The sequence below is a fragment of the Panthera uncia genome (assembly GCF_023721935.1).
Source record: "Panthera uncia isolate 11264 chromosome E2 unlocalized genomic scaffold, Puncia_PCG_1.0 HiC_scaffold_19, whole genome shotgun sequence".
NCBI lineage: Eukaryota > Metazoa > Chordata > Mammalia > Carnivora > Felidae > Panthera > Panthera uncia.
Window position 1 is genome coordinate 748,491 of NW_026057588.1, and position 16,466 is coordinate 764,956.

At 38.4% G+C, this 16,466-nt stretch overlaps 1 protein-coding gene and 1 pseudogene across 1 annotated transcript in view; one reads left to right on the forward strand and one right to left on the reverse strand.

Moving 5' to 3' along the window:
- Positions 1 to 15,519, reverse strand: part of LOC125916068 (zinc finger protein 91-like) — a 45,071-nt gene extending 29,552 nt beyond the window's left edge. Inside the window, 2 exon segments of the mRNA XM_049622243.1 lie at positions 14,905 to 15,372; positions 15,375 to 15,519. Coding sequence (XP_049478200.1) covers positions 14,905 to 15,372; positions 15,375 to 15,504 — 598 coding nt within the window. The 5' untranslated portion in view covers positions 15,505 to 15,519.
- Positions 7,244 to 7,778, forward strand: LOC125915650 (40S ribosomal protein S10-like; annotated as a pseudogene).
- Positions 15,520 to 16,466: the final 947 nt, after the last annotated feature.

Genomic DNA, 16,466 nt, shown 5'->3' on the forward strand with positions numbered 1-16,466 from the left:
TCAAACTTTCACTCTTTGAAGATAACATGATAATTCAACATGGAAAACCCAAGAGACTCATCAAAAAATTGTTAGAAGTGATCCATAAATTCGGCAAAGTCACAAGATAGAATAAAACCAGTGTACAGAAATCAGTTGCATTTATTTTCTTTCTTTCTTCCTTTTTTTTTTTTTTGAGAGAGAGTGGGAAAGAGAGAGCATGCATCAGTGGAGGAGGGGCAGAGAGAGAGAGAAAGAGAGAGAGAGAACCTGAATCAGGTCCTGCACTGTCAGAGCAGAGCCTGATGCAGGGCTTGATCCTACGAACTATGAGACCATGACCTGAGCTGAAATTAAGAGCTGGATGCTTAACCTACTGAGCCACCCAAGCATCCCTCAGTTGCATTTCTATACACTAATAATAAAGCAGCAGAAAGAGAAATCAAAGAATCAATTCCATTTACAATTGTACCCAAAACGTAAAATACCAAGAATAAACCTAACCAAAGAGGTAAAAGATCTGTACACTGAAAATTATAGAAAGTTTATGAAAGAAACTGAAGAAGACAGAGAAATGGAAAAACATTCCATGCTCATAGATTGGAAGAACAAAATATTGTTGAAATATCAATACTACACAAAGCAATCTACACATTCAATACAATCTCTATCAAAATAACGCTGGCATTTTTCACAGAGCTAGGACAAACAATTCTCAAATTTGTGTGGAACCACAAAAGACCTTGAATAGCAATGTTGAAAAAGAAAACCAAAGCTGGTGACATCACAATTCCAAATTTTAAGCTGTATTACAAAGCTGTAATCATCAAGAAAATATGATAGTGGCACAAAAACAGACACATAAATCAATGGAACAGAATAGAGAACCCAGAAATGGACCCACAAACGTATGGCCAACTAATCTTCAACAAAGTAGGAAAGAATATCCAATGGGAAAAAGACCTTCTCTTCAACAAATGGTGTTGGGAAAACTGGATAGCAACATGGAGAAGAATGAGCCTATACCATTTTCTTACACCATGTACAAAAATAAACTCAAAATGGATGAAAGACATAAATGTAAGACAGGAAACCATCAAAATCCTAGAGGAGAAAACAGGCAACAAGCTCTTTGATCTAGACTAGAGCAACTTCTTACGAGATCTGTCTCTGGAGGCAAGGGAAAGAAAGACAAACATGAGCTACTGGGACTGCATCAAGATGAAAAGCTACTGCACAGAGAAGGAAACAATCAACAAAACTAAATTCAACCTATGGAATGGGAGAACATATTTGCAATGACATTTTAGACAAAGAGTTGGTATCCAAAATCCATAAAGAATTTATCAAACTCAATGCCCCAAAATCAAATAATCCAGTGAAGAAATGGGCAAAAGACATGAACAGACACTTTTCCAAAGAAGACATCCAGATGGCTAACAGACACATGAAAAGATGCTCAACACCACTCATCATCAGGGAAATACAAATTTAAGCCACAATGAGATACCATCTCCCACCATCTCCCACCTATCAGAATGGCTAAAATTATCAACATAGCCACCAACAGATGTTGGTGAGGATGTGGAGAAAGGGAACCCTTTTGCACTGCTGGTGGGAATGCAAACTGGTGCTGTCACTCTGGAAAACAGTATGGAGTTTCCCCAAAAAATTAAAAATAGAGCTACCCTATGACCCAGAAATTGCACTAGTAGATATATATCCAAAGGATACAAAAATGCTGATTCTAAGGGGCACATGCACAACAGTGTTTATAGCAGCACTATCAACAATAGCCAAATTGTGGAAAGAGCCCAAATGCCCACTGAAAGATGAATGGATAAAGAAAAGGTGGTGTACACACACACACACACACACACACACAGGAATATTACTTGGCAATCAAAAAGAATGAAATCTTGCCATTTGCAACAACATGGATGGAACTAGACTGTATTATGCTAAGTGAAATAAGTCAGAGAAACATATATATCATATGATTTCACTCATGTGGAATTTAAGAAACAAAACAGATGAGCATAGGGGAAGGGAAGGAAAAATAAGATAAAAACAGAGAGGAAGGCAAACCAGAAGAAACTCTTAAATACAGAGAACAAATTGAGGGTTGCTGGAGGGGTGTTGGGTGGGGGGATGGGCTAAATGGGCAATGAGCATTAAGTAGGGCACTTGTTGGAATGAGCACTGGGTGTTATATGGAAGTGATGAATCACTAAACTCTACTCCTGAAACCATTATTACACTACATGTTAACTAACTTGGATTTAAATAAAATTAAGAAAAATAAATTCCCAATCCTCACCAAAAGATCACAAGGCATACATTGAAACAGAAAAACATGTTCCAATCAAGGGAGCAAAATAAAACTACAAAACTGGCTCTAAATTAATAGAAAACTATTAATTACCTGACAAAGAATTCAAAATAACTATCATAAAGGTGCTCATGAAGGAAGAGGCAAAAATAGATAAGTAACTAAATGATATCCAGTAAACTATGCATGACTTAAATGAAAATCAAAAGAGACAGAGTATGAAAAACAACCAAGTATAAATTGGGAGCTGAAAAGCACAATAACTGAATTTAAAATTACACTAAAGGGCCAGCAACAGACTTGATCAAGCAGAAGAAAGAATTAGACAATTTAATTTTTTTTAATGTTTATTCATTTTTGAGAGACAGAGAGGGACAGAGCATGAGCGGGGAAAGAGCAGAGAGAGAGGGAGACACAGAATCTGAAGCAGGCTCCAGGCTCTGAGCTGTCAGCACAGAGCCTGACGCACAGCTCAAACTCACAAACTGCGAGATCATGACCTAAGCCGAAGTCAGACGCTCAACCAACCAAGCCACCCAGGGGCCCCAGAATTAGACAATTTAAAGACTCATTAGTTTAAGTTACCCATTGAGAGGAGAAAAAAAAACATGTGGAAAAGGACAGAGTCTAAGGGACTTATGGGATACCAACAAGTGGACCAATATACACGTTAAGGAGATCCCCTTAGGAGAGGAGAGTGAAAGGAGGTAGAGAGCTTACATAAAGAACTATTGGTTTATAATTCTCACAATTGTGAAAAAAGACAAATTCAAGAACCTCTATGAATTCTAGGTAGGATAGATGTCAAGACATTAACACAGTGTTGTATTATAATTAATTTATCAAAAATCACATGTGAACAGAGAATTGTGAAACATCATGAGAAAAGCAATCCAACTTGTGCAAAAGAGCTCCTCTAAGAATATGAATAGTTTCTCAGCAGAACATATATGAGGAAGTGCATAGGATAATATATTCAAGTACTTAAAGATCAGAAAATATCAACCAAAAATATTGTAGGGGCTCAATCGGTTAAGCATACTATTTAGAATTTAAAAAGATTCTAAATAGTAACTAAAACCACATGAAAATATAAAGCTCTCTGGTAAATGTAAGTGTTTACACAAGTAGAGAAAACTGGACTATTGCTATGAATAGCACAAATTGCTTTTTTTGTGACAATTTTTTTAAGGCACAAAAATGATATATCTAAATTATAGAGTATAAAACAAAATAATTTGGGTTATTGGTGACATAAAGTGGGTGCAGGGGTGGACATTTTAAGTAGTACATTTGTGTACATATTGACAATATCAGCTTTGAGATGTTTTAAGTATCCCCATGATAACCAAAAACAAAACAAAACAAAACTATAGAAGACACAAAAAGGAAATAAGAATGGTATGAAAACATATCACTACAAACATCAAAAAACATAATGGAACACAATAAAAGAGGAAAAGTGGGATGAAATAGGCACAAGAAGTATAGAAAACTATGAAAAAACAGCAGTAGTAGCCCTTCCCTTTCAGTAATTACTTTGATGGTAAGTAAATTAAACTCCCCCATTAAAAGGCATAAACTGGCTGAGTGAGTAAAACACAAAATCCAACAACCTCTTGTCTGCAAGAGAGTCACATCGAATCTAAGGACACACATAAGATGCAAGTAAAAGTATTTAAATGAACATTTTATGCAAATGGAGACCAAAAGAGGGCACAGGTGGCCATATTAATATCAGACAATACACATTAAGTGCAAAGAGTGCAGGAACAGAAAAATGGCATTATATGTAGATAAAGAGATGAAATTACTCAGGTACCAGAACAATTATCATTATATGTGCACCTAACACCAGAGATCACATATATATGAAGCACAAAAGACAGAACTGAAGCAAGATATAAACAGCATCATGATAGTAGCGAAGGGTAATACTTCGATTTAACTGGATAAAAAGACTACATTCAAGTTCAATAAGGAGAGTACTTGAACAATGTTATAGACCAATTACATATAATGGACATAACATAGATCACTCCACCAGGCAAGAGCAGAATACACAATCTTCTCAATCACACATGGAACATTCTCTAGTAGAGACAACCCATTTGTCTATGAAATAAGTTTAACAAAATAAAGAAGATTAAAATCATACCAGTATCTTTTTTGACCACAATGGAATGGAACTAAAAATGAATACCAGATGGAAAATTGGAAATTCCACAAATATTTGGAAATTGAACAACACGCTCTTGAACAATCAATGGGTCAAAATGAAATTCAAAAAATAACCAGTAAATATCTTGAGGCTAATGAAATGAAACACAATATATTTAAACTCATGGAATTCAGAGAAAGTAATTCTAAGGAAACTGGAGTAGAAAGGCAATCTGAGAAATGGAAGGAAATTTTTTACAGAGCCTCTACAGCATAAAGAATTAACATCTAGAATATAGAAAGAACTCTTGCAACAACAACCAAAAAGCAACTAGCATGATTAAAAAATGGACAAAGGATTGAATGGACATAATCCAAGGAAGATATACAAATTGACAAGCATATGAGAGATGCTCAAAATCCCTATTCATTAGAGAAATACAAATCAAGCAGTGAGGTATCACCTCACACCCGTTCAGATCCCACCATTAAACAACAACAACAACAACAACAACAAAACCTACACATGTTGGAAAGCAAGACTAGAAATTGGAACCCTTATGCACCACTAGAGGAAATGCAAATGGCACAACCACTATGGAAAAGAGAATGGAGTTTCCTCAAAAATTTTTAAATCATATTTCATATGATCCAGCCCTCCCACTTGAGCATATATAACCAAAAGAATTCAAAGTACTATCTTCAAGAGATATTTGCAAAAGCAGTTTCATAGCAGCATTATTCAGAAAACCATTAATAAATGAAAACAATAGAAATGTTCATGAACAAATAAAGAAAATGTAGCATATACGTGCACTAGAATAATACCCAGCTTTAAAAAAGAAACACATCTTGTCACTTTATACACATGGTTAAGATGTGATGATATTATGTTAAGTGAAATAAATGAGTCACAGAGAGCTACACTATGATTCATTTAAGTGACTAACCTAGTATCGAGAACCTCACGAAAAAGGAAGGATGAAACGATGGGCAGACGAAGGCAGGAAGGCAGGAAGGGAGGGAGGAAAGGATGGATGGATGGATGGATGGATGGGTGGATGGAGAGGCAAGAAGGGAGGGAGGAAGGAGGGGAGAGAGAGAAAGAGAAAGAGAGAGAGAAAGCATGCCAGGGGCTTAGAAATGGAGACCAATGTCAAACTGGCTGCTTAAAAGGTATTGGGTCTCAGTTTTGCAAGATGAGAAAACTCCAGATTGACTTTACAATAATGTAAATACACTTAACACTTTAGTAAAAAAACGGTTAAGGGGCACCTGGGTGGCTCAGTCAGTTAAGCATCTGACTTCAACACATGTTATGATCTCACAATTCATGAGTTGGAGCCCCACTTCAGGTGAGCTTGAGCCCCACTTTGGGTGAGCACAAGCCCTGCTTCGGGTTAACCCTGCTTCTCTCTCTGCCTCACATGGGATTCTCTCTCTATCCCTGTCTCTGCCCGTTGCTCACTTGTGCCCTCTCTCTCTCAAAAAAAAAAAAAAAAAAAAAAAAAAGATTAAAATGGTACATTTCATGGCATATATTTTTTGCCACAATTAAGAATAAATTATGACACCTAAAATTGATAGAGATATGAGTTTTTTAAGTTATTTTTATGAATTTGCAGTGGGCTTTTTTTAAAGTTTATTTTGAGAGAGAGAGCAGGGGAGGAAGAGAGAGAAAGAATCACAAGCAGTCTCTGCACAGTGTGAAGCCCAATGTTCAGCTCAAACCCATGAACCATGAGATCATGACCTGAGCTGACATCAAGAGTCAAACACTTAACTGACTGAGCCACCCGGGGGCCCCATAGATGTGAGTTTTAAAAAATTAATTTCAATTCAAAAAGGTGTTTCTCTCCCAAAGAGAATATGAATTCATTCCCAAATAGATGACAACACTAATTCTATTATGACAACTTACCCAGGATAAAACAGACAGGATAAAACAACCACTGACAACTAACCAAGAAAAAAAAAACAAATGTGGTAAGTCATGAACCAACAATGTATAGGTAGTATTTATACAAACAATACATGTATACTTTTTTTTTAATTTTTTTTTTTTTTACATTTTATTTATTTTTGAGAAACAGAGTGAGACAAAGCGTGAGCGGGGGAGGGGCAGAGAGAGAAGGAGACAGAATCTGAAGCAGGCTCCAGGCTCTGAGCAAGCAGTCAGCACAGAGCCTGATGCCTGTGAGATCATGACCTGAGCCGAAGTCGGACACTCAACCGACTGAGCCACCCAGGCGCCCCAATACACGTATACTTTTATTGGCAATTGACATGTCTAACCCAAATCCTATTTGAATTAAACCCTACATGGTCTTCAAGTACTGGGTTGAATTGTTATCCAAAATTATAAAACATAGATTAAAAAACAAAAGCACAACTAATTAATGCTGTGGAAACCATCATTAAACAGGAAGCTGTGTTACTGAATTGCAAAACAAGAGTAAGAGAAATGTTGGGGTGCCTGGGTGGCTCAGTCAGTTGAGTGTCCAACTTCGGCTCAGGTCATGATCTGGTGTTCGTGGGTTCGAGCCCGGTGACGGGCTCTGTGCTGACAGCTCAGAGCCTGGAGCCTGCTTTGGATTCTGTCTCCCTCTCTTTCTCTGCCCCTCCCCTGCTCACACTCTTCTCTATCTCTCAAAAATGAAAAAATGTTTAAAAAACAATTTTTTAAAGAAAAAGAGAAATGTTAAAAAATTCTGAATAAAACCTAGATATTCTAGCTTTCCAGCACCTGTCTCATACATAGCAGCTGCCAAGATGTTGATGCCGGAGAAGAACTGAATTGCCATTTATGAACTCCCTTTCAAGGAGGGAGTGATGGTGGCCAAGAAGGATGTCCACATGCCAGAACACCCCGAGCTGGCAGACAAGAACATGTCCAACTTCACATCATGAAGGCCATGCAGTCTTTCAAATCATGAGGCTACATAAAGGAACAGTTTGCCTGCAGACATTTCTACTGCTATCTTGCCAATGAGGGTATCCAGGATCTCCACGCTTACCTCCACCTGCCCCCTGAGATTATGCCTGCCACGCTGCCCCACAGAGGTCCTGAGACAGGGAGGCCATGGCCCAAAGGCCTGGAGGGAAAGTGACCTGCAAGTCTCACACAAGGGGAAGCTGACAGAGATACCAACAGATGAAACGCTGTGCCCCCTGGTGCCAACAAGGAAGTTGGCGCCTGGGCTGGGTCAGCAACTGAATTCCAGTTTACAGGCAGATTTGGTTGTGGATGTGGTCAGCCACCTCATTAAAGCTGGAGATTGTTTTGTGTCGAATAAATCTACAGCCAGAAAAAAAATTTTTTTAAAACAACACATAGATACTCTATTATAAAAGCATCCTTCTATATAACTCTCATTTTAAACTGAGACTGTGCACTCAAGAAAAGCAGCATTTGAAGAAGTAGCATGTGTTATATGACATAAATTGTTCAGAAAATCCATTGTAGTCTCAGGTCATGATCTCACCATTCCTGGGATGGAGCCCCATGCTGAGCTCTGTGCTGACAGCATGGAGTCTGCTTGGGATTCTCTCTCTCCCGCTCGCTCTCTCTCTCTCTCTGCCTCTTCTGCTTTCTCTGTCTCAAAATAAATACTTAAAAATTTTGTATGATAAATATTTAAATGACATCAGAGAATGTGTTATTAAGAGCTACTCCTGTTTTTACACAGAATGGCAAGGCTGTTTATTCATTCCTTAGAAGCAACAACAATAACAAACATTTCTGAATAAAGAAACACCACGATTATTGCAAAATATGCTGAGAATCACAGCTATATAAAATAAACATTTAGGTATTAATCATACCACAATTCAGATACATTTTAAGGAAAGTGGATGAAAATCCTATGATTTTTGTCTCAAGGGAAATTTATATATATGAACAAAACATTTTAATAAATATGGGGACTTTCACTAATGATCAAACTCACTACTTTTAAAACACATGTACATTCAAGCATGTTCTGTCAGAACTTGAGAAATTAAAATCACAGCTGAATTTCACAGAAAACTAACCACAAAGTGAAAACATCTAGAACACAGTCACGTGAACTTAATATATGCAAGACAAAATTAGAAAATCATCATTGTTAAGAAATACAGTAACAATTGACATCTGTTATGGAGCAAAAATGAACTTAAAAAAAATGGCTTAGCATAGAGTTCCTCAGAAATATGCACAGATTTCCCCAGACCACCACCCACCCCCCCAAAGCCATAGAAAAGCAGGCAGATCATGCAGGCCCCCACAGACTATGGAAAGCAGTTTGGCCCTCACTGTCAATATGATGGAAGACCAGGGGAGCAGAAGGAGAATCCTTAGAAGACATAGGAAGATAGTGAGTGTTGGATAGGACTGTCCTTCTGTGACAGCAGGAGATATGAACTGAAGCTTCTGGAAAATTATTTCAAGTAGTGCTTCTCAATCCGCATTTTAAGATTTGGTCTCCTGCGTGACCTTTGGACCTCACCTTGGTCATCTGCTTCGTTCATTCCAACCTACCTGGATGTAAGGCTCCATTCTATTCACATCCCAGGATTCCTTCTCTGCTCCATGAGGTGATCAGATAGGGCTTAGACTCATCCTATATTGCAAGACTCATTTATTTTAAAAATAGTAGTATGAGTTTTGTTGAATTCTTTAATTTTCAATCCAGTATTGTCCTCATTAGAGAAGAGAGGATGTTGTAGAATTCTAGGAAATAGTTTCCCAAAATATTATTTGATGAGTGAATGGAATAATTTTTATGACAATTATAGGTTGTATAGGTTATATGAAGAATGGCAACAATAATCCTCTTCAAAAATTTACTAGTCACTGGATAACATCACAACAATTTTTGTAAGTTAATGCAAAAAATAAAAGAAAATTTTCTAAAACTAAACATATTGGGGCACCTGGGTGGTTCAATCAGTGAAACGTCTAACTCTTAATTTCAGCCCAGGTCATGATCCCCCAGTTTGTGAGTTCGAGCCCAGAGTCTGGCTCTACAGTGACAGCACTTCGAATTCTCTCTCTCTCTTCCACTCTCTCTGCTCCTCCCCCACTCACATGCTCTGTTTCTCTCTCAAAATAAATGAACTTAAAAAAAAACCCAATTATATTATTTTTCCTCTTTTATGACAGTATTTTGCCAACCAACCAATAAAGGCAAACTAGGTTTCAACCAAGGTTACCTGAACTAGAGTTTATCTAACATGACACACAGCTCTATGTACAGAGACTACCTTAAAGCAATGTTCTTTAGTGGCCCAGGGGAGGCTTCTCCAAGATGGGACACTTTGGTATGAAGAGTTTTTTGAGCAAAGGCATTTGACACCCTGTAGGCCCAAGAGAAGCTTTTGCCCCTCCTTAACTGCAGAGAAGAATCAAAATTGGTTGTTGTTTTTTTTTTTTTTCTACACAGAATAAGTATTACCAGAGGCAATCTTATCTGAGTCGCCCACCTGTGTGAAAGGGCAAACATCTAATTACCAAACATCTGCTCTTATCACCCTGTGAAGGGCATTTCTCCACTGTGAAGTCCCAGACCTGCCTCCTTAGTTCAGGATGACATGTATACCTCCTTTTGCCTGATTATCTTTGGGATTTCCATGTCTGTGAGGGTATCTTCTACTTATGAAATTTAATTTGATCTTCTCCTGTTAATTTGTCTTATTCCAATTGGATTCTTAGTCCAGCTAGAAGGACCTTTAAGGGGAAAGAAATTCATATGCTCCCTGACACTATCTACACAAAATTGATCTAATGAAGCCAGCATTGATCTTGATGGTTCAGAAGAAACAGTGCACAGGTCATACTGCCTCTAGGCACAGATGTACCAGCCAAGGCACATGTAGCCTAGACTCAAGAGATTGGAATGCAACCCCACTAGCTTACATGTTATCAGCACTACCCTACTGACAGAACTACCAGATGCCCCTAATGAAACCTCTAACATAAAGAAGAAAGATATTTTTCTGATTGAAAGACTTTTGAGATGGAATACACCTCTGGGGTACCAGGTGAAGTATGACCAAAAGTTATTAAGTAACATCTGCTAACATGGCCTCACAGGTCTCCAATCAAGGGCATTCACTTTCTTGGTGATACTAAAACTGACCCAGTCCTTGAGCTCTCTGATCAATAGAAATCAACAATGAAACAAATTGGGAGTTTCATGCAAGGCTTCACTGGGCTGCATGCTTGAGAATGAAGAACACAACACCAAGGAAAGGAAAGTGTCCTCTGGCATACCCCCTAAATTAGAGATCAGGGAATTCATCATGGCATACCCTAGTTTGGTCATCTTTACCAGTGTTCACAGTAAGCATCCTCCCTCTGAATTCCTGCAACACAAACTACTAAAGAGGCATAGAGTTTTAGGTTGGTTCCCCCCCCACCCCTTATCCAGGGAGTCAAAAAATGCTGGATTTCATGGTTGAGGAGAGCTGAATCTAGTCTCTGCTCTATCTCATCAGAATACTGTTGAACCCAATTTCCTCCTTAAAAACCTTAATTTGCAAGCCATTGAGGAGTTCAAGTCTTTGGAGCATTAGCTCCTCCTTCTCCTGGGTGGGTCCATACAAATAGCTTAAATTGGTTTACTGAAAAAGCTCAATGTATGATTTTATGGTTTGCTGCACATGGTAGACAAACTCTCATTTGCTTTGGTTACTATTTTGGTGAGCACAGCGGGAACCTAGTCCCATGTAGATGTTCTATACATGATTCATTGGCCCCTGGCCAGTGGGGGCATCTCAAAGATTTCAGCCAGCAGCTGCCAAGAGTGCTTATTTTGGGGAGAGTATTGACACACTGACCGCTGACCAGACCTTGTTAGTCAATGGCACTATCATTTTTTTTTCTGAGATCTACTATATTTTTTCTTTTCTGTTTATTGCAGATTCACCTTACCCCACAAAATTACACCATTTCTATTATTTCTGATGAGCTAAGGACAATAGAAGTGCTCAATTTCACCTTATTGTAACAAGGCAATGAAAGGCTGAATTCTAACTAGATGTTTTTTATTTTAACGTAACATGGGACTCATGGCATGATTTTAACGCTCACATGGCTTCAATGAAGACCCCTAGACATACTCAATTTGTATACGTATACATCCTCCTCCAGACAGCCATCTATTCACCTAAACAAATTAAATGGGGTATATATTTTGACTGCAACTTAGAAGCTTTTAAAGAAAACAGTGACAAGATAGTTACCATGCAAAAAATAAAAAAGGAGCCTTCTGAAATAGTGACAAAAACTGAGCTTAAATGTACCAACCTCAGGGTGTCTGGGTGGCTCAGTCAGTTAAGTGTCTGACTTCAGTGCAGGTTATATAATTTGGCAGTTCGTATGTTCAAGCCCCATAGAGCCGTCGGACTCTATGCTGACAGCTCAGAACCTGGAGCCTGCTTCGGATTCTGTGTCTTCCTCTCTCCCTTCCCCTCCCCTGATCATGTTGTCTCTCTCTCAAAAATAAACATTAAAAAAAATTTTTTTTAATCAACCCTTGTAGAAGTATTTCCTACTTCTCAACCATCTTTTTATACTTGAAATGGGATGCCAGAAAATGAGGTATTAAAATCAAATCCTCTGTCAGAAAACAAGAATTCTTGTCCCCTCAAAGGTCATTCTGGATGGACTAAGAATCAAATTGACATGACAGAGATTAACAGGAGAAAATAAAATTTAATAGGTAGACATACAAGGAATTCACATAGATGGGGACATTCCAAAGACTGTCAGGCAAGATGAGGTACAAATATCATCCTGAACTAAGGAAAATGGTGTAGGTGCCTAGAACTCCTAAGGAAATGAATGGACTTCACAGGACAGTAAGAGCAGCTATTAGGTAATTAGATGTTTGCCCTGACTTACAGATGGGTCACTGAGATAAACTTTGCCTCTGTTAATAATTGTTCTTCTGGGAAAGACTTCCAATTTCAGATTCTTCCGTGTGGTTAAAGGAGGGAGAAGTTTTCCTCTTGAGGCTGCAGTTTCAGGTATTTTCAGCTGAAATTATCCACAGGCCAAACTGGCACATTATGGGGGTGGGGTGGGAACGTCTGTCCAAATCCCCTTCCATTTTGTCATCTGAAACTTCCTTGGGAGTTTCACGTATTAAAAGTTGACCAGGTTTCAGGGGCGCCAGGGTGGCGCAGTGGGGTGCCAGGGTGGCGCAGTCGGTTAAGCGTCCGACTTCAGCCAGGTCACGATCTCGCGGTCTGTGAGTTCGAACGATCTCGCGGTCTGTGAGTTCGAGCCCCGCGTCAGGCTCTGGGCTGATGGCTCAGAGCCTGGAGCCTGTTTCCGATTCTGTGTCTCCCTCTCTCTCTGCCCCTCCCCCGTTCATGCTCTGTCTCTCTCTGTCCCAAAAATAAATTAAAAACGTTGAAAAAAAAAATTAAAAAAAATAAATAAATAAATAAAAATAAAAGTTGACCAGGTTTCATGTCACTGATCCAGCATTTTAGTCCAGTTTATGATGAATAGCATTTAAGTCTAATATCCACAAAGATGTTTCACTGAAACATTTTTTACTATAATCACCCTCATTTTTACCAAACATAGCCAAATTTCATTGCAAAAAAAGTCTAGTTTAGGAGAAAAACACTTGGCCTGGTTATTTACATAAGTGCAGCAAGAATAGAGGTTTGACTTAAAGACTCTTTTTTTCCCCTATTTAACAGAATTTAATATATTTCTACATTTGCAAAATAGGAGAAAATTGGAATATCACTAGACTTTTAACAGTGAAACTTTTTGCCAAAAGAAAGTGGAACAACATATTTAGGTCACATCCTCACCAACATCTGTTGTTGCCTGAGTTGTTTTTAATGTCAGCCATTCTGACAGGTGTAAAGTGGTATCTCATTGTGGTTTTGATTTGTATTTCCTGAGGATAAGTGATGAGCATTTTTTCATGTGTTGGTTGCCCATCTGGTTGTCTTCTTTGGAGGAGTGTCTGTTCATGTCTTTTGCCCATTTCTTCACTGGATTACTTGTTTTTTGGGTGTTTAGTTTGATAAGTTCTTTATAGATTTTGCATACTAACACTTTATCTGATGTCATTGGCAAATATCTTCTCCCATTTCATTGGTTGCCTTTTAATTCTGCTGATGGTTTCCTTTGCTGTGCCAAAGCTGTTTATTTTGATGAAGTCTCATTTTTGCTTTTGTTTCCCTTGCTTCTGGAGACATGCTGAATAAGAAGTTGCTGCAGTGACTTAAAGACTCTTTAAAACCAGTTGTGCCAGGGCTTTTCACAATGAATCTCTAGATTTAATTTTAATAGCATTTCAAGCCCAGAAGCCAAGCCAAATACTTACCATCAGACTTTGGCTACAATACCTATAGTTGAAGTCCCCAAATGTCCTGAGGTTCCTGCACCTGTTAAGAAATGATCTTCTTGGGGCACCTGGGTGGCTCAGTTGGTTGAGCATCCGACTTCAGCTCAAGTCACAATCTCACAGTTCGTGAGTTCGAGCCCCTGCATTGGGCTCTGTGCTGACAACTCAGAGCCTGGAGCCTGCTTCAGATTCTGTGTGTGTCTCTCTCTCTGCCCCATCCCCACTCATGCTCTGTCTCTTTGTCTTAAAAATAAATAAAACATTTTAAAAAATTAAAAAAAAAAAAGAAATTATCTTCTTGGGGAGCCTCGGTGGCTCAGTCGGTTAAGCACCTGACTTCAGCTCAGGTCATAATCTCATGGTTCGTGAGTTCGAGCCTCTCATCAGGCTCTGTGCTGACAGCTCGGAACCTGGACCTTGCTTTGGATTCTGTGTGTCCCTCTCTCTCTGACCCACCCTACTGTGCTCTATCTCTCTGTCTCTCAAAAATGAATAAACGTTTAAAAAAGTATATTAAAAACAAAAGAAATGATCTTCTTTACTCAACTCACAAGGCTGCTGAAAACTCTGTCAGCAAGGTACTAAGCTGATAATTCCAAGGGGGCTTTATTGGCTCCATAAAGTCAATCTCAATTCCTTATAGCTGTCTCTTCATATCTGAGTCTATGGAGCTCTTTCTCAGTGCTGACATTCTACACTGATTCTTGATTTCAGCTCAGGTTAGTATCCCAGTGTCATGGGAACTAGCCCTGAATCAGGCTGTTTGCTGAGCAGACTTGAGAGTCTCTCTCTCTCTACCTCTGTCCCTTTCTCATGCTCACGCTCTCCTTCCCTCTCTCTATCAAAAGGAAAAGAAAATTAAAAAAAAAAAAAAAAAAAAAAAAGAAGTTCACTCACATTCTTTAAAATTGTAAGGTTTGACCCAGTATGAATTCTGTGATTAGGAGTAAACATTGAACAGTGATTAAGGGTTTTCCCACATTCTTCACATTGATAAAGATTCTTTCAAGTATGAAATTTGTGATGTTGAGTGTGACTGCCTGTTAAAGGCCTTGCCACATTTTTTAGATTTCTAAAATTTCTGTCTAGCATGAATTCTGTGATGTCGAGTAAGCATTGACTGCTGGTTGAAGGCTTTACCACATTCTTTACATTCATAAGGTTTTTCTCCAGAATGAATTCTATGATGTCTAATGAGGCTTGTGAGCTGGTTAAAGGCCTTGCTACATTCTTTACGTTTGTGAAGTTTTTCTTCAGTATGAATTCTGTGATGATGATGAAGCCTTGAGGCCCAGTTAAAGGCTTTCCCACATTCTTTGCATATGTGAAGTTTCTCTCCAGTATGGATTCTCCTATGTCCATATAGTGATGAGCCATACTTAAAGGTTTTACCACATTCTTCACATTTATAAGGTTTCACTCTAGTATGCATTCGCTGATGTTGAGATAGTCTTGAGTGCCAGTCAAAGGTTTTGCCACATTTCTTACAAATGTACCTTTTCTCTCTAGTACCTATTATCTTATGTATATTTAGTCCTGATGATTAAACATGCTCCCAGGTTTATCGCTTCTGTATGATTTTTTTCCCATGTGAATTCTCTGATGATCATCAATATTGGAGAACTGGTTAAAAGCTCTCCCACATATATTATATTTATAAGGATTCTCTCCCATATGTGTACTCTTATGTATAATAAGTTTTGAACTTTGATAAAAGACTTCCCCACATTTGTTACATTCATAATGGTCCTTTGGAAAATGAGTCCTCAGATGTTTATTAACATCTGAGCCTTGGTTAAATTTTTTCTCAGATTCACTGCATTCAGTAATTCTGCCTCCATTAAAAATGCTGTGGTTATGTTATAAGGTCAACTGCTCAAAGGAGGCCCTCTCAAGTTGATGCCACTTGGCACTTTTTTCTTCATTTTTAAATCTCTGATTTTCAGGAATATTTGACTGAAAGGTCAATCCAATCCTCTTTTTAGAAGGGTTCAAATAATTATTTTCAGCATGGACTAGATAACTTCCCAGAGTTTTCAAATTTTCTTTCCATGAATATGTATCCTTAAGTATTTTATTTGAGTCTTTGCTTACAGAAACGCACTGCTTTGCAGAAGTAGCAGACTTAAACACGGATGTTTTCCAAACTGCTTTATGTTCTTCACCATTTTGGGCAGTGAGATTCTTACTATGGGCAGTTGTCTCCATTTGGATATGTACTTCAGGAAATCTTTGCTGCCCTTCACTCTCCCCATCACTGTCCCAGTCTGTAATTAAGGGTAAATTCTCAAGGGTACTAAGTTGATATCTACCCATTGACACATTTTGGAAAGAAGCTTCTATGTGTGGCTTTGGCAGGAATCTCTGGGCACCATATGAAGATACAGCTGAAAGATATCAAATAAGAGAAAAGTAAAATCATTCCACTTACTACTCTCAGATGAATATTCTGAAAACTTCTAATATACAATCAGAGGATGTAATCAGATGGCTGAGAAGGAAATGTCACTACATCATTCCTCTATGAACACATAAACTTGCCTAAGAGATAACTGTGTAATATTGTCATGCTGTAGCACAAATCACTTTCCTATACCTCAAAAAATTAGAAGTACCATGTGAGCCCAAAATTAGCA